Raw genomic sequence first — 22,121 nt, 5'->3', positions numbered from 1 at the left:
CACAGTACATCCTTCATTTCACTAATTTCACTAGCTTATACTGAAAGAACCTATATCAAGCAGCAGGCAAACTTGAAGAAATTCACATTTTCTGTACAACTGTGAAGCCCAAAAAGTAGTATTTTAAAGAAACCACTGCCTAGGCTATGAAGATGGCTTAAAAAGCCGTGCAAGGCACAGCCCAAGCCCTGCGCCCACGTCAGAAGCACTCGGCTCCATCAGCATCATCACTAGAGAGCACTGTGCCAGGAGGAGCCCGAGCACCACCAAGGGTGGCCTGCAAACGAAATACAAAGAATTACAGCTGATTTCATATCCCGGTATTCTAACGAACAGCGAAATGCAACTGTGCAGTTTCTATGTTTCTGTCATGGGGCAATCCTGGCAGTGCTCAGAGATGTCTGAAGGCCCCCGGGAGAAAGGGGTGTGCACTGCGGACTTAAACCCGGCAGTCTGAGGAGCCCCAGCACCCACTGTCCAGTGCTCACATCTAGGTTGGTCTTTATCAACTCTTAGCATGTGACCAACCCTATGTATTTTTCCTTCCATAATCCACCCCTGAAGCCATCTGATTCCCTCCATTTCTTTGATGTGAAAATAACACCCTCTCCTCTTCTACAGTGACTTTCAAACCCATAGCTATCCGCACCCCAATTAAGCAATATTTGATGGTTTGGCAGTATTAGCCTCACCTGAATTTTCTTTCCTGATATTTCCCGACAATCTTCCTTTCCACTCAGTATTAGTCGTTTTACTTTCAGACTTTCATCCACTGTACCACAGCTCCCTCACCATTGTTCCGGAATCTCCATAAGCACCACTCAAAAATATTCAAGGCTAGAGCGACATCACAGCAAGTAGGGCTTTGGCCTTGCACAGAGTCAACCAGGAGTCTATTCATTTGATCCCGAGTATTGCCAGGTGTGATTCCTGAGGGCACAGCCAGGAGTAACCCCTGAGCACTGATGGGTGTGCCCCCACCCAAAAGAACAAAGAATGTCCTCATTTGGTTCCCCATCTTTTCCTGTTTCCTAAAAATAAAAATATGCAGTATAGTTTAGCCATTTCCTTAGGCCCTCCCGTTGATCGTCGATTTGCTCGAGCGGGCCCAGTAACGTCTCCATTGGAGACTTTGTTGTTACTGTGTCTGGCATATCGAATACTCTCGGTAGCTTGCCGGGCTCTCCGAGAGGGGCGGAGGAATCGAACTCGGGTCGGCCATGTTGGCCGCTTGTAAGGCGAACGCCCTACCCGCTGTGCTATCGCCATTTCCTTGAACTAATATTTAATGTTTGATTACTTTTCTAATTTTAGAAACACTCATCTGCCCTTTTTTTCCTTTCTGGGTCACACCCAGCGATGCACAGGGGTTACTCCTGGCTCGGCACTCAGGAATTACTCCTGGCGGTGCTCAAGGGTCCATATGGGATGCTGGGAATCGAACCCAGGTCAGCAGCACACAAGGCAAACACCCTACCCGCTGTACTATCGCTCCGGTCCCTTAGCTGCTAATCTGTACCCTGTACTATAAGCTCCCTTTTCTTCTAATTTTAAAAAAACATAACACTAATCTGGAAAGAAGAAATCGCTGAATTATTTTTCAGGTTTCTAATAAAATATAAAAAGTGAACCACAAATCTGGGAGTATACCTCCCAATCTATCTGTAAGTTTATATTAAAAATCATCTCTGCAGGCTGGAGTGAGAGAACAACAGAGAGAGCACCAACCTTGCACACAGCTGATCCGGGTTTGATCACCAGCGTCCCAGACGGTCCCACAGTATCATCAGGAGTGATTCCTGAGTGCAGAGCCAGAAGTGACTCCTGAGTACTGCTCTGCATCACCCAAAAACTTTTTTTCAAAAATCTCTGCAAGTAAATCTAATATTTTTTTTTAAAAAAAAACTCAATACAATATAAATGTGGCACTGTAGCACTGTCCTCCCGTTGTTCATCCATTTGCTCGAGCGGGCCCAGTAACTTCTCCATCGTGACACTTCTTGTTACTGTGTTTGGAATACTGAATACATCACAGGTAGCCTGCCAGGCTTTGCCATGCAGGCGAGATACTCTCGGTAGCTTGCCGGGTTCTCCGAGAGGGTGGAGGAATCGAACCCAGCTCAGCCAGGCCAGCTGCATGCAAGGCAAACACCCTACCGCTGTGCTATCGCTCCAGCCCATAAATGTAAAGTTTGACATTTATTAATGACAACAGATATAAATTCGTACCTTGTACAGTTTTTTAAACTTTTGACCCAACTGTGTTAGCTGATTAGCCTTGTGCTGCCAACATTTTCACCTTGTAATGTTTTATGAGCTCAGAGTAGGAGGTAAAGGTAAAGGTAAAGGCCCTCCCGTTGATCGTCGATTTTCTCGAGCGGGCCCAGTAACGTCTCCATTGGAGACTTTGTTGTTACTGTGTCTGGCATATCGAACACTCTCGGTAGCTTGCCGGGCTCTCCGAGAGGGGCGGAGGAATCGAACTCGGGTCGGCCATGTTGGCCGCTTGTAAGGCGAACGCCCTACCCGCTGTGCTATCGCTCCAGCCCAGAGTAGGAGAGTGGGCCAAAATGACTTGATCCTGTTCCCCAGTATTTGTACAGCAATAATTACTGTTATAATCTGAAAAGATTTTTTTTTGGGGGGGAGGGGTTGGGCCACACCTGGAGATGCTCAGGGCTTACTCCTGGCTCTGCATTCAGAAATTACTCCTGGCGGTGTTCAGAGGTACATATCAGGTGCCATGGAGCAAACCCAGGTCAGCCTGGCCGCATACAAGGCAAGCGTTGTACTATCACTGTTGTACTTGTTGTACTATCACTGCCACCCCCTGAAAACAGTACTGTTGTAGGATTCTTTTTCTTTTTTTTTTTTATTTTGGGGTCACACCTGGCTCTGCACTCAGGAATTTACCCCTGGCAGTGCTCAAGGGACCATATGGGATGCAGGGAATCAACCCCGGGTCGGTCGTGTGCAAGGCAAGTGCCCTACCCGTTGTGCTATGCTCCAGGCCCCTGTTGCAGGATTCTTAAATGAGCATTCCTTTGATGAGGGCTGGAGCGATAGCACAGCGGGTAGGGCGTTCGCCTTACACGCGGCCAACATGGCCGACCCGAGTTCGATTCCTCCGCCCCTCTCGGAGAGCCCGGCAAGCTAGCGAGAGTATTCGATATGCCAGACACAGTAACAACAAAGTCTCCAATGGAGACGTTACTGGACCCGCTCGAGCAAATCGACGATCAACGGGAGGGCCTTTACCTTTACCTTTACCTTTACCTTTGATGAGGATTGATTCACTAAAACTATGTCAATCCATGTAACAGGATACGGTAACTGTAATATGCTGCAAAATGCGAAGGGTGAACACAAGGATGAGCCTGGGCGGTGGCCCCTGTCCTACCGGCCATGGCAGCAAACGCACCACACCCGCTAAGGCTTCTCTTTAAACAGAAAGTCATAATGGAAGTTCCAGCGGAACGGAACCCAAGCGCTTTCCATTTGGTTTCTGCTGGCTCCGAGTGCTGGATGAACTGAGGAGGTCGCACCCTACCCCTCACCACCAAGCTCCATCCTATGCTTATTATTTTTGAGACTAGAGCACTTGAAAAAGGTCCCAGCAGACAGGAAGTTCTCGGTTGGTTTGAATAATAAGAGTAACATGTCTGCTATTCTAGTTTTCTGCTCACATTATGTTAGGGACTCTGTCTGAAGTAGAAACTCTGGCATAAATGTTGGAGAAGGGCGCAGACTATGATACCAAGTTTTCCTCACACAGGACCTATAGGTCTTTCCCCTGTCTTTCTTTAAAATTGATAGTTCAGAGTTTTTATCATGATCTTGAATGGGTTTTGGTTCCTTAGACTTTTCTCTTTTTTTTTTTACAATGTATGCTACTGATTAAAAAAACAAGAAAGAAAAAACCAAAATATTAATTTTTGTACATTTGCCACATGTCACCATTTCAAATGGCTTGTTTATAGTTGTTTCCTACAGGGATGTCAAGTTTTCTGGGTATTGTATAATTTTGATTTTTTCTTTGGCAACTGTTTATCAATTATCTATTTGCTGTCTTTTTTTTTGGGGGGGGGGGGTCACACCCGCCGATGCACAGGGCTTACTCCTGGCAGTGCTGAGAGACCATATGGGATGCTGGGAATCGAACCCAGGTTGGTCGCGTGCAAAGAAAACACCCTCCCCGCTGTGTTATCGCTCCAGCCCCTGGTTCCTATTTTTTTTAAGATGTTTTAATAGCTTCATTTCAAAGCTAGTTATGTGTTTTAAAACAGAAAAGTAGAATAAAATTTCTATTGAAGTGGATATTTATAAATATATTTTTGCCCTTCCCAGTCTCCTTCTAAAGCTGACTCGAGGTTTCAGAGGCTAACGCAGCAGGAAAGCAAGTTCCCACACAGCCCAGACTGAAAACTCCTCCTTAGTCCTGTCCGGACACAAAAAGGGGAAGAAAGTATTTTTACTTCTAGTTATCTGATAATTTGGTGTTTCTTTTAATAATGAGTATGTTGGCAGACTACAGGTGAAATTAATTCAGTAACTATAATTTTTTTAATTTATTTTTTAATAGTGAGGCACCATGAGGTACAGTTGTAGACTTACACATTTTTGTGCTTGGGTTTCGATTATACAATGATCAAACACCCATCCCTCCACCAGTGCGCATTTCCCACCACCACGGATCCCAGCATCCCCTCCCCACCTCAGCCCCCATCCCACCCTGCCTCTGTGGCAGGGCATTTCCCTCTCTCTCCTTTTGAGTGCCGTGGTCTGCAAAAGAGGCATTGAGTGGCAATCATGCTCGGTCGACAGTCTACCCTCAGCATGCTCTCCCATCGTGGGCGGATCCTCCCAACACCCTTTATTTGGTGTTCCCTTCTCTTTCTGAGCTCCCCCTTCCCCTAAAATGTGTGGTTGTCCTCCGGGTCATTGAGTAAAATTCCTGGTACTAATCTCTGCCATACTTGGGTGTTAGTTTCCTATTTTGTTACTTTATGTTCCCCAGATGAATGCAATCTTTCTATGTCTATCCCTTTCTGAGTCATTTCGCTTAACATGATACTTTCCATGTAGTACCACTTGTATGTAAACTTCATGACTTCGTCTTTTCTAACAGCTACATAGTCAGTAACTATAATTTTTAACTTATTTTCCTTTTGAAGTTTCTGTAAGATTTTTTTCTTAAATTCTCAACGTTTCATTACTAAATGTTAGTAGCGAGGCTGGAGTGATAGCACAGCGGGTAGGGCGTTTGCCTTGCATGCGGCCAACCCGGGTTTGATTCCCAGCATCCCATATGGTCCCCTGAGCACCACCAGGAGTAATTCCTGAGTGCAGAACCAGGAGTAACCCCTGAGCATCGCTGGGTGTGACCCAAATAGCAAATAAATAAATGTTGGTTGCTTAAAACTACTCTGCTCATAGTGTTCGGCTCCGTGAGGCAACCTGGCTAACCTCAGCCCCACTAGTCTGGTTTCATGATTAAGTGGCCATCTTGATATTATATTATATTTGGACTGCACACCTAAATTAAGGAAAAATTTCTTTCTCAGTTATAAAGTTCTGAGTTTTTTCCCCATTCGTATTGAAACTAGCCAAGTCTACAAAAATTCTTGAAAAAGAAAATATTCTCAAATGAAACCATTTTCTGCCAGTATGAAACAGGAAGGAATCATGAAATGAATAGGATGTTTTACTGCAATAGTAAATAAATTTTTAGCCTAGTGACTACAAAGAAATCTTTATCAATGTTCATTTGTATTACCAAAAACCAATTTTATGCAAAAAAAAAATAATCCTGCATTACCAAAAATCAATTTTATGCAAAAAGGACCCCATCAAACATGCAGAACTATTAATCAGATTTTAACTCTTTTCCAACCCCTAGATATTTTTACATCTAGAGACAAGTTTGAACTCTGCTTTTATTAAATAGGAAAAAAATTTTTTAAATTTTTTTATTCAATCACTGTGAGACAGACCATTACAAAGCTGTTCATGATTGGATTTCAGTCATACAGTATTCCAACATCCATCCTTCCACCAGTGTACATTTCCCAGCACCAGTCTCCCCAGGTTCCCTCCCATCATCCCCCCTCACACACCCTGAATAGGAAAAACTTAAAAGCAAAAAGTCCAAAAACATCCTTTTAGATAACAAGCTTTAAAAGAAAATTTGTTTTTAACTGTAGGTAATGCTAGGTCAGAACACTGGATAGATTCTGGAAAACAGTTTCTCAGCTCAGAAACTGTTCCAGACCACAGTTACCACTGATGGCCAGTTACCATTCACCACCACCACCCAGCTGGCCTCGACCTATTCCAGCCCCCCAACTTTCCTTCTGGAAACCATCATTCTGCTGTTAGAGCCTAAAACTTGGTTGGTTTTTGTTTGACTTGATTATTGGAAGCAAGTTTATTTTAAAATTTTCTTTTATTTTCTTTTATCAAATTCTGACGTTCTGCGATCAACAAGCCAATTTTGGAAAATTAGAAGAACCTCAAAGGAAAACTCATAACGTTTATCAAGAACAGACAAGTACCAACTTATTAAGAAAAGCCTTGATGCCTTCAGTGCACCTCTCTTAATTTTCTTTTTAACCTTCAATTCTGTTTTTAAATAAACAAAATTTCTTCCTATTCTCTAATCTTTACAACACTTAAAGTTAATTTTGTCCAAATAGCTCTAAGGATAACCAAAAGATTTCCCCTTTCATATTTAATCAGATGCCTTTGAAAATGATTCTGTATCAAATCCACACATAAGAGCTTCTTATTATTTTATTTAAAATGCTATTTGTGGTGCCATAGCAACAGTATAGTGGGTAGGGGTACTTGCCTTCCACACAGATAGCCTGGGTTCTATCCCTGGCTCCCTATATTTCCCCGCCGCCAGCAACACCAGGAGTAATTCTTGAGCTCAGAGCCAGGAGTCACCCTGAGCATTGTCGATGTGGTACAAATAACCCCCCCTCCAAATCTATTTTTGAAACACAAGTCTCTTTATAGACTAAAAGATGCTTTAAAACATAACACAGGGAGAGAAAATTCCTCTCAGTAATTTAGTTTTACCTGAAATTTCTTTAATATTTTTATACTTTTAGAAATTTTTTTCAATATTTTAAATATAGTAACTCCAGGTGTCTACCTTTGTAAGAAATCTAAGTTTTTTTTATTTGTATCTGTTTCTTCTTGATGGATGTTTTCCTTTGTCTCCTTTTGATCCACATTGGTACTACAGGGAAGGAGGAGTTGGGGGAGAGGAAAGGGAATATTACTCAACAACCAAACTGAACATCAGTCCCTGCATGCCAATTTGGGAAGATTTTCGTCTTCACTGAAATCTTCACCTAATTCTAGCTCTGCCAGTCGGCCTTATGTCCTAAGAGCAGCTCCATGGCAAACTTGAATCACCCGTGTGCTGTTGTCTGCTGCAGCCGACCTTCCAGGTGCTTATGCTCCTGAGTGTCCTCCTGCTAATGCCTATGAGTCCCCCAAGTGAGGGAACTGCTCTGGAGGGACGACCTTCTCACCAGAGAGGCTGATGACACCCCTACAGCACGACTCAGTCCTCTTCAGGGCACATGCTCTGTGCCTCTGCGGCCTCCCATCAGAGCACCTGCTCTCACAGAGCTGCTGCAACCATCCCCACTTTCAGAAGACCAGCACACAATTCAATCTTTCAAACACAAACTGCCTGTTCTGCACCAGACACTAACCGGGCAGAAAACATGAAGGTCTGACACAGTTCTGCAGGCCCCAAGGACATTATCAAACAGTTAACCTGCAGCAGAAAGTTATAAGAATTCTCAGCAGTAGGAGTGTCGCAGAGATAATATGCAGTCACAGCGGAGCTGGGAGAGAGGCAATGTTGGGGAAAATTCAGAGGTAACTGCGAAACGGTGGTAAGACAGGGCAGGGACTGTGGGAAAGGCAGGAATAGGGCAGAAAACTATAAACCTGAGGGCCAGAGGCATAGGTAGGTAGGGCACCTGTCTTGCATGCAGACAACCTGGGTTCGATTCTTGGTGTTCCATATGTCCCTGAACCCCACCAGAGTGATTCCTGAGTCAAAGACAGGAGAAAGTCCTGACCATTGCTCGCTATTGCCCCCTCCCGCTCCCCCCACCAAAAAAAAAAAAAATACAAAAAAGAAAAAAGAAGACTCTATACCTTACACATGATTCCAACTCTTCAGAGCACAGCATATGGGAAAGAATATCAGCTAGAGTCAAAATAGTTTCTACTCTAAGCACAATGACCGCCAAGCAGGTTAAACACATATACTAATATTTTACCTCTAAAAAAATATCTGTATAAAAACTAGGAATTTATGTACAAGAAAAACTTAGAAGTGAAATTATTTAGGCTTACTAGAAAACAACACAGACATATCCAAGTATGATATGTTCTGATACAGAAAAAAGAAATCTTTTCCTGCTCCTTAACCACAGTTAGGTGAGGAAAAAATGTGCAACTATAGCTTCATCTATTTGCAAGGATCATAGACTCTTATTGACCGTCAGTGTAATGATTCCCTGGCATTTTGTTCCAAACCCCACAAATGACACGATAATGTGACCAGCTGCAGCTCCTTCCCTGCATCTCAGAATCCCTGGGTGTCCACACACTCGCAGCTCTGTAACTTCACACAAAAGACTGGCAACGGGCCAAGAAACCGCTACCATGGTGAATATCCCCCCAAGTTCCAGATTTGCCATTTAATTCCAATTCAGTCATGAAACATGCACTTTAGCACAGCATTCAACAAAAAACAAATTAAATTCCAGTTCTAGTTAAGAAAAGTAATATACCAATACATTCAAGTCAATACCTATTTTTTAAAATCCCTATTAAGATAATCCCTAAAATGTCCTTAGAGTTTTCTATTTCCTCTTAATCTCACCAATGACAAAAAAGCCGCTGACTTCTTAGAACACACAACTGAACTGTATTTCCAAACGTACCTATTAGGCATTCCATGCACATTACTCACTGAAAATCAAGAACGTTTCAACATCCAGGACACATGACCTATGGAAATGATTATGAGATAGAACCCTCGAGAATGATCTCGTTTCCTCTGCATAAAGATACACCCTTACAATCTTACAGAAACACATGGCTGTGTCAATTAAGTAGCTATGTCATTCTAATTTATAGGTTTCCTGAGGGAGAACAGAAAAAACTGAGATCTCTTTAACAGCCTGGCTAATGCATAACACTCATACGAAGAAATGCTTTACAGGAGCAAATAATAAACTGAACACCAACTATTGTACGAGAACCGTGGAAAGACTTTCACTTTTATTGAAATCTTTATCTCCCTCTTGCTTTTTTCTCTTTCAGATTTAGATACCATGCACACAAAGGATGACTGGAATAGTGGCGACATGAATGGCCTAGCCTTAAGATGTATTATTCAACAGCCATAATTTAAAGGAAAAAAAAAAGCTAAACCTATACAAATTTTAGACTTGGAAAGCCACTGACCTCTTATTTTTGATGGATACCTTTCTACGATGCAGTTATCAACAAAGGAATTTGTAGAAAGGATTCGTGCACAACTTCCGTAGGAAGTACAAATCAAAAGTGGCGTTTTAACAAAAAAAAAAAAAATTAAGTGGTATTTGGACTTTCAATGCCAACCCTGTCCAGTTCTGCATTCATGCAATACTCTGAGCTTTATGGGAGAAACAACAATACTGAAAGGCATCCTCTGAAGGGGGTAGGGCTTTTCCTTCAAGACCAAAAGCCTTTTGAGTTAATAAAAAAGAAACAAGTTATTCACCGCAGGTGACTATCAAGATAAGAATCTAACTTCACACCAAAATTAAAATACAAACATACTGACTTTCTGAGCCTACCAAATGGATATGGAATTTTTAACATTCCTAGTAACATAACTAACCTAGCTTTAAGTAGCCGCAAAAATACTTTGTCATTTACAGGAAAGATATGTTAAAAACAGAGAATAGGACCTCCAATCTCCATTTAAAGAATGTAATACTTTAAAAAAATTTAAAAAGTTGGAAAGGCTACACATTTATATATAAAGGAGTAGAAAAACCAGCTGAAACAGGGTCTGAGTGGCAGTTCAGAGGGCAGGGCGCCTGCCTTGTACAAGTTCGACCCAGGTACCATCCCAGTACCACACACTTGAGCCCTGAGCATTAGGTGTAACCCAAAAATTAAACAAAACACAGAAAGGGAAAACAAAGGAGGGTGAAACTGCTAGAAAACCTTCAGAGTAATTTCAAAATAATTTAAATATTTTTTCAAAGATTATATAACAAAGTTATCAATTAGACAGCATAACCAGGGTTTTGTTTGGGTTTTTGTTTTTTTTTTTTCACCATATTATCCTTCATTTAAAAGCAAAATGCTGGCTCCCAAAAGCTCGCCTATCCCCGACAGAAGACCATATTTAGGCTTACAAGGAGAGGGAAAGGCAGGCAATGCTGCACTACACAAGGGCAGGAATTCTGACATCTGGGCCTCAGAGATGTTGACGGGCTGCAGCAAAGCCTCACACGCAGGAGGTCCAGGCTCCACGCTCAGTACCACATGGTCCCCAGCCACTGTCAGAAACCGATCTCCAGGCACTTGCTGGACAGCATCTCTGGGCACTGCCAGATGTGGCCCCAAAACCAAAATAAACGTTTCAAGATGTTTCTCAGCACCCAGCTGGGAAGCCCTGAAGAACAGCCCTGCACAGGTGGAGGTCAGGCTCTGCACGCCCGCTCAGGGTACCGCACGGCAATGCAGCCTCCTGGGCTGCCGGGCGCACTGAGGCAGCACCGAGTCAGCCCAACTAGGGAAGATATGCATCTCGCTGACGGCAACTGCAAGACCAGAGTCAGTGACTCCTGGATCTACACAACAGCCAACATGTGGGCCGTGACTCTCGGAAGGAGCGGAGACCCGCAACTCGGGAGACCAGCGCCCACAACACGAGAGAGCTGAGCCGCTCGGCCCCCAGTGCCCCACTGCCCAGTCCTGCGGGACCCTCCTCAAGGACAACGGTGGAGTATTTGGGAATAAATCTGATTTCTTTTATCAGCCATTTAAAAAAAAAAATGCCCAGTCTCTGCCCTTCCCCAGGTAGGTTCTCCGAGTGATGCTCTGATAACATAACAGACTCCAGAGATCTCTGGCCACTCCCCATATCTGCGCCCCAGACCTCTGCTCATCACCACGTGTGTGGGAACTGCAGTGCTGCTGCTCTAGTCTCCAAACAGTATCTGACCCAAGTCTGGACCCGATGGCAGTCCTGGGCAGAAAGGACTGAGGAGAAAGTGTCCCATCCCTGAGAGTGAAGGGGCCCTCTCCTACTGCACTGAGTTGGGGGCTTTCTGGATCAGTTCTGTTTATCTGGAAACTGGGGACCTTTGGGGCCCTCTCCGCAGCCCACAACCAGGACATTCTGCTCACTCAAGTCATCAGGCACCGGCCTTGTCTCCTGTCCATCACCTCTTCTTCCCCTCCCATCAAGGCAAAAGAGAGAGAAAGAAATCCCCACTATTCCTGCCTTTTCCATCCCCACCATTGTTAGTCCTGCCAGCCAAGTGTAATCTACAAATCAACAACACAAAACAGGGAAGAAAAAAAACACCCTTTTTAATTTTTCTAAACAATGCAGTTTTTCTCAAGTTACGATCTAGAAAACTGACCAGGCACTGACAGGGCTCCCAGCTTCCTATTGGGTGTAGGGGAGCCTCTTCTATCCCTCAGGGCTCCCTGCACTGTGAGAGATGAGGGGCCCCTGTTAAGGCCGAGACGATGCCATGAGAGGAGGCTGAACACCAATTTCCATCTGCCTTTCTCCGGATTAAGAGATGGGAAGTTCGATTACCTGGGGAAATCAATTTTTTTTTGCCTCAAATTATACAATAAATACTTTTAAATGCTTAAGAAAACGTAAAAAGGAGTCTAGAAGTTGAAGAACAATGCCAAGTAAAACCCAAATTAAAAGTCCCAAAAGAAATACGTGTTTCGGGAGCTGGAGAGACAGTACAGCAGGTACGGTGCTCGCATAGCACATGGCAGACCCAGGTTCAGTCCCTGGTATCCCATATTATCCCTGAGCACTGCCATGAGAGAGTGATGGGTGCAGAGCCAGAAGTAACAGATCGCCAGGTGCAGCCTCCCGGAGAAAAAGAAAAGAAGTACATATTTCAATGACTCCAATACCTGTGAGCCCTAAGAAGAATAAAAGGAAGTCACGGTGACAATGACAGCAACTGGCTTGAAAGATTGGAGGGGCAAAGTGGGGAAAACACTCGTACACGCCTCCCCCGTGAGGATCCTGGCGTCCAGAGACCTTGACTTACCAGTAAGCACTGTAGCTACTGCAGTCCATGCACACAGTGTGCTGAGCTTTGTCTTGCTTTTCTGGCTTCTTGTGATTGGCTAAGGGTACTTGTGCATCTTCATAATGTTTTTTTGCATGGCCATTCACATACCTTTTAAAAAATCAAATTAGAATTTATTTTAACCTAATTACGGCTTTGGAACTTAAAACAGATGATAGAATTGGATGGCAAACAAATCAGAACAAGAAAGAATTCCTCCTTTATAAAGGCATTCAATCCTGCAAAGAGCATTGTCATTTATTGATTTAGTTAGCCAAATACTTTTTTTTTAAAAAAAGTTATTTTTTGCAGTCAACTTTAATCCATTAAAGACAAAACTATGATCAAGCAAGGGAAGGAATTACCTATGCAAATTAGTTTCAAAGCCCCCTGCTGTTATTCATCGACCCCTCAGCCAACCCTTTAGCTCTAATGCTCAGACTTTCCCAGGCGTCGGAGGACTGTGGAAGACAAGCTCTGTGTACTCAACCACGCAACTACTTTCCACAGGGCCAGGGTTCTGCCTGGGCTGCTGCTCAACAGAAAACGCTGCAGAAGCGGGATCATCTTCTGTGGACTATAGATCTCCTGATACTTAAATAAATCATCGACACACATGGGCATGTCTGTGTTTAGAATGCAGACAAAATGTTAATCATCTTAAGCTTATAATAACTGTTAGTTCTTTACATGGACAAAGATATCTAAATAACTAAATGAATAAAAAATTGGCGTGGTTACTTTCCAATTCGTGTTCAATTTAGCATTCTAGCAGGAAAAAGCAGAATGGATAGACATAGGGTCCCAACAGAAACAGATCACCCATCCCTGCACCTAGGTTAGGAGTCGCAATGCCATGACTGTCAGCATGAAGATCCTTATAATACAAAAGTCCTAAATGCCCAGGTCTAATGCGGAAACACAGATCAAATGGTGGTTAAACTGTACCAAAATAAATATGCTCAGAAAGTGAAGGTGACATTTTCATTGTGAGGCTTCAGAGCACTGGGAGCAGCACTTACCTTGGGGAAAGGCAGGTCACCGAGCTGGCAGGAAGAATAGCTCAAGCAGCCCCTACCCAGGGAACCTGCAGGCACTGGGGTCACCATCCTCAACTCCAAATCTAACCCTGTCCCCACCCCTGCCCCAAAGCACCACCCAGTAGACATCACAGATACTGACACATTAAATGGGCTGTCATTTCACAAAAGTAGACTGAAGTATTTTATTTTTTTGGTTTTGTTTTCTTTTCTTTTTGGGTCACACCCAGTAATGCTCAGGGGTTACTCCTGGTTGTGAGCTCAGGAGTTACTCCTCGCAGTGCTTGGGGGATCATATGGAATGTGAGAATCAAATCCAGGTCAGCTACATGCAAGGTAAAGGCCCTACCCGTTGTACTATCATTTGGCCCAGACTGAAATATTTTAAAATAAAATAGGAGTATTAATTTAAAAACTCAACTGGGTTCAAAAGTAGGCTTTGTCATAAGCTGGCTATGGATAAGTTACTTAACCCCTCTGTACAACTTCATCTGCAAAATGCGACAGTAGTTATGTCACATGAGTTATTGGTGATTAAATAATCCATGGCTCAGAATACAAGAATGATTTAGTAATAATATTATTTACAGTCTTCCTTCAGGATATAAATAATCTAATTGCTTATAAAGTGATCACATTAGGTAGCTGCAAAGTGATCATATTAAGCATACACATTAAGATATCATAGATCAAGAAAGAATATTTCATTAAAAAATTAAACCCCAAGACATCATCCAGTTTCATTATCTAATCAGCTCAACTTCCCAAGCTTATATTTATTTGTTCTATACCATGAAAAACATTAGTGTATATCCAAGGAGTATCTTCAAAATCAAGAAAAAGTAATACTGAATAACATTATGAAAACTGGCCTTTCACACACAGTATTGCTGAATCGCCATACTGTCTACAGTCTTCAAATGTACTATGTTAAATGGCTACTATAAAGTATTACTGCTGACAGTAACATCAGCAATATTCAAAACTAATACTTAAAAACTGAAGTCAGAAGGGGCCGGAGCAATAATACAGAAGGTAGGGCACTTGCCTTGCACAATGCTGACCCAAGTGTGATCCCTGGTACCCCATCTGATACCCTGAGCCCACCAGGAGTAATTCCTGGTACAGAGCCAGGAGTAGCCCCTGGGCATCACTGGGAGTAACCCAAATAACAAAATCAGAAGTTAAAAGTTAACAGTTATGTATGAACTAGCTAGCATAAAAGAAATTATTTTTCGACATTTAGTTTTTACTTTAACTGGACAGATTAGTCTAAAAATGGAAAAATGTTAATACACATGTCACAGGTTTCTAAAAGCAAGAGCAAAACTTGTAAAGTTAACTGCCACAGACAACCAGAAAGCTGCTCAACAGGCTGGGTGCATTCTCTGCACCCAGGGGCCCGAGTTCGAACCTGGCAGTGAGTGGTATACAGAGCAGCATGGGAACCCCGGCCAGGCACTGAGCCGAGAAACAGCCCCTAGCACAGCTGGGTGGCGCCAAAACAAACAAAACTTCAAAGACATGATGTCATGAAGACCTATGGGATACAGAATTCAGATATGCTCATGAGTGACAAACTATGTTTGAAAGAGTATTTCATTCAAAACTTCCCTGCAGTGTTGGAACATGGTCTGACTGAAACCCAAGCATGAAAAAACTTCCTGTGTATTTTATGGCCATCCGATGAAACAGAAAAGAAAAGAGAAAAACTTCTCTGCAGATGAGCCCCTAAAGTAACTGGAAAAAAATCCTGATTTTGGCAATGAACCATGATTACATGATAAAGTTGACTTATCAGTTATGCAAAATGAAGAGCCCGATGCAGGCTACTCATTATCTGCCTGATCAACTTTAATTTTAAGATTCCTGCGACTGGAAACATACTGCCTACAAAGTCTGGAAGTGTCTCCATTTATTTTTCTAAAATCTTCTGAGAGAACTGTTGGTTTCTTGCTATTAGATACATTATTCTCTCAACTTTTAAAACCTGTGGTCTTTTAAATACATTATTCTCTCAATTTTTAAAATCTGTGGTTTTTTAAATACTCCATTTTTAATAATTTGTGGTCTTTTTTGTTGGTTATGCCCTTCAAGATCTATTTTGTAGAGCACTATATATAACTGGAGAACAAAACTAAATTAATTTATTGCATTATCATTCTCACCTCTCAAAATCTAGGAGAGGAATCTGTCTCTTCAAATGCAGCATTTAAGTGCTTCTACTTTTCTTCTTTATTTAAAAAATGTTATCTGTACAAAGTACTTTCAGGTTCCCCAAATCCTAGAGATTTCAAAACCACAACAGCCACAGTTAAGATATGAAGTAAACATTTTCCTCAGGTACTCTACAGTGTACATGAAAAAATTCAATTTAGGACTTAAAATGTGAAAAATCAAAATAAATAAACAAAGGTGCTTTCTTCATGCAAAGGGATCTTTAATGCCATTGGGGAAATAGTCCAAATACAAATATTGTATTTATTTATACAATACAGATTTCAGCATATATATAATATAGCATGGTCTCCCATATCCTTGGAGTTAATCGATTAATTTCCAAAGTAAATTCAAAGTGGATTTTCTAAGCTAAATGAGCAACAGCAGTATCAAGGTTCAATAATGCAAAGGTTGCTATTTATTTGAGTTTGTGTTAGAATAAAATTGTTACTATTTAGGTAACATTCTTTTGAAGCCAAGAACCAAGACAAAATGCTCAGGCTTGACCTGGGTTGGGGATTGGGGCTGGTTTAAATCCCTAGAAAGAAAAAAGGTATTAATGGAGCAAGGAAATACTAGATGTGTGGCAATTAATAATCAACTCCACAGTGAGAAAGTCTGCAAGGGAATTCCTTCTCCGTAAATAGTTCTGTGCTTTTCTTTGGCAGAATGATGTGGTATCTTGTATTTGACCGTCAGCAGTGGAGGGGCTGGGGCAGGAACCGGGTGCTGGTGACTGTGAAGCTGAATGAGCCAGACGGGCTCCAGGCCACTCTCTACTCAGAGCACAGGTAGAGTCAACGGCAACAGCATCATAAGCATGTTACCTCAACTATAAGGAATTTTTTAAACAAACAAACACTGTCCTCCCATTGTTTATAGATTTGCTCGACTGGGGACCAGTAACATCTCCATAGTGAGAGAGAAGTCTCCATTGTGATACTTCTTGTTACTGTGTTTAAATAGTAACAAAAATAGTTAAAGAAGCCAAAATGTAAAAATACCCTAATGGGTCTGAAGAGAGCTCGGCAGGTGCATTGAGGTGCGCCCTGCATACATGAAATCCAAATCTGCTCCCCAGTACTGCACTATGATCTCTGAGCACTGTTGGGGCAAGACACAGGGGCAGGGAGCCACTGTCAGGAATGGCCCCCAAAAACCAAATCCAAACAAACAAAAGGATCAGAAAAAAAAAAGGATGCTCTGTGCCCCAGTGCTCCTTGGGGAGGGCAGGGGACTGAGATGGAGCCTGAGTTGTCTACACTATAGCATAGTATATGCCGGAGCTGAGCTGTCTGCCCCTCCTGGGAGCACACTCGGGCAGACTTCCAGTCCAGCTTTCAAAGTTCTTCTACTTTATCTTGTTGGCTGACCATTACCAGCAGGTGTCTTGATCATAAAATGAATTATCCTCCATATCAACATACAGGTTTTTCTCTCACTTTCTCCCAGGAGAGGGAATTACAATGTGAAGTAATGGTGCGAAATAAATCCAAATCAATAAAAGTTAAAGGTAATTGAACAGAGCAAGTTAGGGTATAAGTAGTAAGTCTGTCACCTACCTTCCACAGTGGACACTTGAACAAGTCAAACAGACCCAGGGGCTTTTGTTGGACCGGCACACTAATGAAAAGAAAAATACACAAGATACCAATTGTAGCAGGTTATTTCCCAAAGTCTCCACTAATCCATAAAAACACATCCTATGATTAAGCTAGAAATTCCATGCTGTTAAGCGTACCGAAATGACCATTATTGCTTTGTGAACCAGTTACACAGAAGAGCTGCTAATCCAAGTTCCACAGGAAGAACTTCAGTGGGTGCATGACAGCTGCTCACTGTGTTTGCCGGCCTGTCTGAAATGGTTCGATCAAAAATCAAATGCGTAAGCACTTTTCTTCTCCATCACTCAGTGCTCTTTACCATTCTCCAGCAAGTTTCCGGCAGTTCTAGTGTCAGGAACACTTTTAGAAGGCTGAGAGGCAGCACAGCAGGCTGGAGCACATGCTCCTGCCTGAATCCATGGCACATAGCCCCCCAACACTGCCAGAAGTGACCCTAGATCACTACGGTATGTGGCCCCAAAACCAAAAAAAAAGAACAAAAAGTTATCTGACGTCTCATTTTGCGATCACGGGTGTTTGCCATGCAGATCACACACTATTGCATAGAATAACTCTTGGTTTGGTGAGTAAAAAGTAGTCTTAGGATATAATTAGGAAGACTAAGCCGAGTTTTCCTCAAATATAACAATGCACATAATCCCTTCTGGGGTACAACCACGTTAGTTATTATATGACTGTGTACAAACTTTTGAAATACTTTATTACAATGCTGGCTTGCTAAAAATGAAAAACCCAGTTTTTCAAGCAGACTTTTAAAGGGAAATAAAATTGTAAAAATCATCTGGAAAGCATCTCCCAAGTTTCCATTTTTCAGCCAGAATGAGAATAAACATGCGCATTTGGGGCAAGCTGTGTCCTCAGGGACTCCAACACAACTATCCAGTCAGCCCCCCAGGGCAGAGCAAACCCACACCCAGGATCCCAGGAGATCCACACAGGAGGTGATCCATACAGGAGGTGATCCACACAGAAGGTAGCCAACAGACACCTGTGGAAACCACATTCCCCCAAAATCTGGTCACCATGGTAACGAGCTTTTCACGTTGTTAGGGAAAATCACCTGAAGGCTGGGAGACAGTCCAGGCATCAGGGCCTCGCCTTGCGTGTGGCTTTACTGGCTATTCCTGGCTCTACAGTTGGTCCCCAAACACAACTAGGGGTCACCCCTGAGCACAGAGCCAAAGAGCCCCCAAGAACCAACCAGCAGAGGGCCCAAAAACCAAAAGGAAAAACTAAACAAAAGCGGAAATAAAATAAATCAAGTACCCTGAAAATGAAACTGTTTAATAGACGTTTATTATTAAACCAACAAAGATATTTAATCATAGCACCATTGTTTGACTTGCTGTTTATAACTAACTCATTGGGACACAAATCACAAAGTTACAAGTAAACTTGCAGATTTTATTATTTCTTTCCAGCACACTCCAAATGTTTTGATTTCACTACCCTGCAGGACATCAACCAACTCTGTCCCTGGCAATTAATTCCCACGTTCTTGCCTTGGTGCCTTACTCATGACACTTCCTCCCCACTGGGAGTCCGCTTTCCCTGCTGACAGCCTCACCAGCTAGTTAAGCCTCTGACAGGCTCAGTCGACGTGCGCGCAGAAGGCAGAGGAAGCCACACAGCACTGGAGAACACCCTGCTGCAGCCCACACAGCTCCAGCTATTCCGACCGCCAAGGCGCTGCCTAACGAACACCCCTCAGTCCCACTGCCCCTCCTCACTGCCTTCCCCACTCACACTTACTGCCAAAACCTTCCTGAAGGAACCTGAGGTTTTCACTCAGATCCAATGTTGCCATACGCAGGGCACATTAATAAGTCAACTAATGTTATTAACATGTTACTAATATGTTGCTATATGTAAGCCACATTACAGAAATGCAGAGAAAATTCCTGTCAGATAGCTAACAGCAATTAGTTTAAGCAGACCATGAAAAGAACAAAAGGCTCTGGCTTTGACTGGAGCAGCTCTGTGATATCTGACTCAGCAGTGCTGCAGGCAGGTAAGGGAAATCGCTCCTGAATCTCACTATTCCCCGAAAGTGCATCTGCTGCCCCTCACCTGCCTGCAGCACTGCTGCCAGTCGAATATGTAGCCTGTTTCCCTCTGAAATATGAATCCTGAGGAGAAGCTAAGGCACTGTCCAGATGGAGAAACCCAGCCCCACAGCCAGAGGTGGGTGGGCGCTCCGGGAGGAGCGACAGAAGCTGAGATGACGATGATGAGGTCATGAGAAGGCCGTTCACAGAGCGAGGGATGCGATCACAAGACCACCGGCAGTGCAAGGCTTTCCTGTGACAACACCCAGATGAACAGGCACTGAATGAAGCCAACCTGTTCAGTAAAACCACTCCACTTTCCTCCTGCGGCCCTTTCCTGCAGGCAGGCGCCAGGCCCATGTCTGCGCAGATCTGGGACGGTCCTGCCCTAGACCTGGCACTCCCCGGAGCTGCGGTGGGCTGAGCAGAAAGGTGAAACACTCTTTCTGTTGTTTACTTTGTTCTGGTTTTTATTTTGGGGCCACAAGCAGCCGTACTCGTGGCTTGCTTCTGGCAGTGTTTGGGGGACCATGTGGGGTTCCGGGGGACAAACCCAGGTCGGCGATGTTCAAGGCAAACCCGCTCCCTCTGTATTTACTTACTCTCCAGAGGAACGATTTTCTTGCGTCTACTTCTCTCACTCCCCACTCAAGCAAAAGGAACAAGAATATAACCATAGTTTGGGAGGAGGGGAGAAGCCACATTAATTAAAGGTAAAGGTAAAGGTAAAGGCCCTCCCGTTGTTCATTGATTTTGCTCGAGCGGGCCCAGTAATGTCTCCATTGGAGATTTTGTTGTTACTGTTTGGCATATCGAATACATCACGGGTGGCTTGCCAGGCTCTGCCGTGTGGGTGAGACATTAATTAAAAAAAAAATTTATTTGAGCAGATACAATCTCAGAGACTGAAAACTATAAATACTACAGCTCTGTTCCTTTAGTAAATATCTTTTGCTCTTAGAAAAAAAAAAAGCATGGCACTGTAGCACTACCCTCCTATAGTCCATATGGGCACCAGTAATGTCTCCACTGTGAGATTTGAAAAAAAACTAAGAAAAACTACCTTAGTACGGGGAAAAATTGGCTGTTAAAGTTTATTTTTTTAACTCAATAACTTTGAATAATATAACAGGTTATCACATAAATGGAAGAATACCAAAATAACCTTAAAATCAATTTTTAGGGGCCAGGACTATGCCTCAAGCAAGCAAATGACATGCCTGCCACATGCAAAGCCCACAATTCAATTTCTAGCATTACTTGTCCGTTGAGCAGGGCCCGGTGCAGCCCCCAAAGCCCCCAGTACCCTCAGGGCCCAGGAACTGACCCATCAACATAGACATCGGAAAGAGAGTCTCAGGCAGTGGGTGTGGCCCCTATCTTAAATCTTTTTATTTTAATCACGTTGCAGGAAAATCTGAAATAAAGTATCAACTTAGAGATGTGTCTCAAAAGTTTATCTGCAGGATGGACACATTTTTCACAGAAGCAGTATTAGAAGTTGCTAGGCTCTTATAAAACTCTGCGTGAATTATAACAGAGCTGAAATACTGCGTATTTCATAGTGCGTGGAATATCTTAAGTTATGAATATACGCCTATCCACAAGCAAAACAAAAATAGTAAATTAAAAGTTTCTGTTTCAATCTCAAAGCTGATGAGAGAAAGAAGCTAGTAAGAATGGAAAACTATAGAAGGCCAAAGAGATAAGCCTGATAAGCCCTCGGGGCTTTCTGGTCTACTTCAAGGGTGTGTCAAGGCCAAGGCCTCACCCAGCACTTCTCACCTCCGCATGCTTGACCACAGCAGGGTTGCTGCAACTCAAGGTCTGCACACTCTCACTTCTGCTGCCTCAGGTCGCCCCACCCCAACCTCACACTCCTCTCTGCAATTCTGGGTCTGAGGCTGGGCTCAGGGCAGCATGAGGGGCCGCAGGAGCCCACCTTCCAACATGCCCCGAACGCAAGCTTCTTCCTGAAGGCCCTGCAACACTCCGGAACATTCCTGAAATCAGGAAGTGAGAGCTTAAGGGGTAGACGCCAGGGGCAGGAAGCCATGTGACCGCGAGACCACAGTGGCTCGACCCTACAACCCTGGACACAGAGCTGGACACATGAAGGGAGGGGCGACAGACGAGCAGAGAACTAACAAGTTCTGTACGTGCAGGGGCTCACTGACACATGGCTGTTTCCACTTGGGGTTCGGAGGTGAGGAGTTAGTAAGACAAAAGGCCATCCACAATGAAAAAGAAAGTTCTTGCTACATATTGTTGTTCAATATTCTATGTTCACTACAATAAATCTAATAATATAATCCACATTGGATACCAAAGCCCAACTACATGTTTTAAGGAATTCTAATTTTTTTTGTTACAAAATATCATGTACAATAGCTTATGACTCAGTCACTGTCCTGACACAAAATAGTCAAGAGCACACAGCACCACCAGGCAAGCATTCATAGTGCATCTGGGATTTAATCACTGCCTCAGCTGTGAGAGGCACTGCAGCCACTGAGGAATCAGAAAGGAGGTTCTGCAGCATGATCACTGTCATGCAATGGAACCACAAGCACACCCAGGTTAATACTGCACAGTCACACCTCTTGGCACTGGGTGAAGACAGGCAGGGAAAGAAAAGGCAGCACCCACCTGACTCTTCACTCTCCCAGGGGTCTAACTGCAAACAGGCCCCCTCAGCACAGCAGGACAGAGAACACCAGAGAAAACAGGAAGAAGCCTGCCAAGGTCAGCAATCGAGAACAGCATCCTAAGAGGCTCAGTACATCCTCAGAGAAAAACTGCGGTGACACCACTCTGAGGAAG

At 43.3% G+C, this 22,121-nt stretch overlaps 1 protein-coding gene across 2 annotated transcripts in view; it reads right to left on the bottom strand.

Moving 5' to 3' along the window:
• USP3 (ubiquitin specific peptidase 3) overlaps nucleotides 1-22,121 on the bottom strand; it is a 112,250-nt gene that overhangs the window by 63,320 nt on the left and 26,809 nt on the right. The window contains exons 2-4 of one of the 2 annotated variants that reach the window (XM_056115635.1): nucleotides 17,188-17,248; nucleotides 15,574-15,689; nucleotides 12,345-12,476 (exon numbers count right to left, since the gene is read on the bottom strand). In XM_056115635.1, the coding sequence (XP_055971610.1) occupies nucleotides 12,345-12,476; nucleotides 15,574-15,617 (176 nt within the window). In that variant the 5' untranslated portion in view covers nucleotides 15,618-15,689; nucleotides 17,188-17,248. The remainder of the gene's footprint in view (nucleotides 1-12,344; nucleotides 12,477-15,573; nucleotides 15,690-17,187; nucleotides 17,249-22,121) is intronic. The other variant, XM_056115634.1, reaches the window with a different exon arrangement.

The sequence above is a fragment of the Sorex fumeus genome, unplaced genomic scaffold, assembly GCF_029834395.1.
Source record: "Sorex fumeus unplaced genomic scaffold, SorFum_2.1 ptg000029l, whole genome shotgun sequence".
In the NCBI taxonomy this organism is placed as follows: Eukaryota; Metazoa; Chordata; class Mammalia; order Eulipotyphla; family Soricidae; genus Sorex; species Sorex fumeus.
This window is presented reverse-complemented; position numbering and strand designations above follow the sequence as displayed.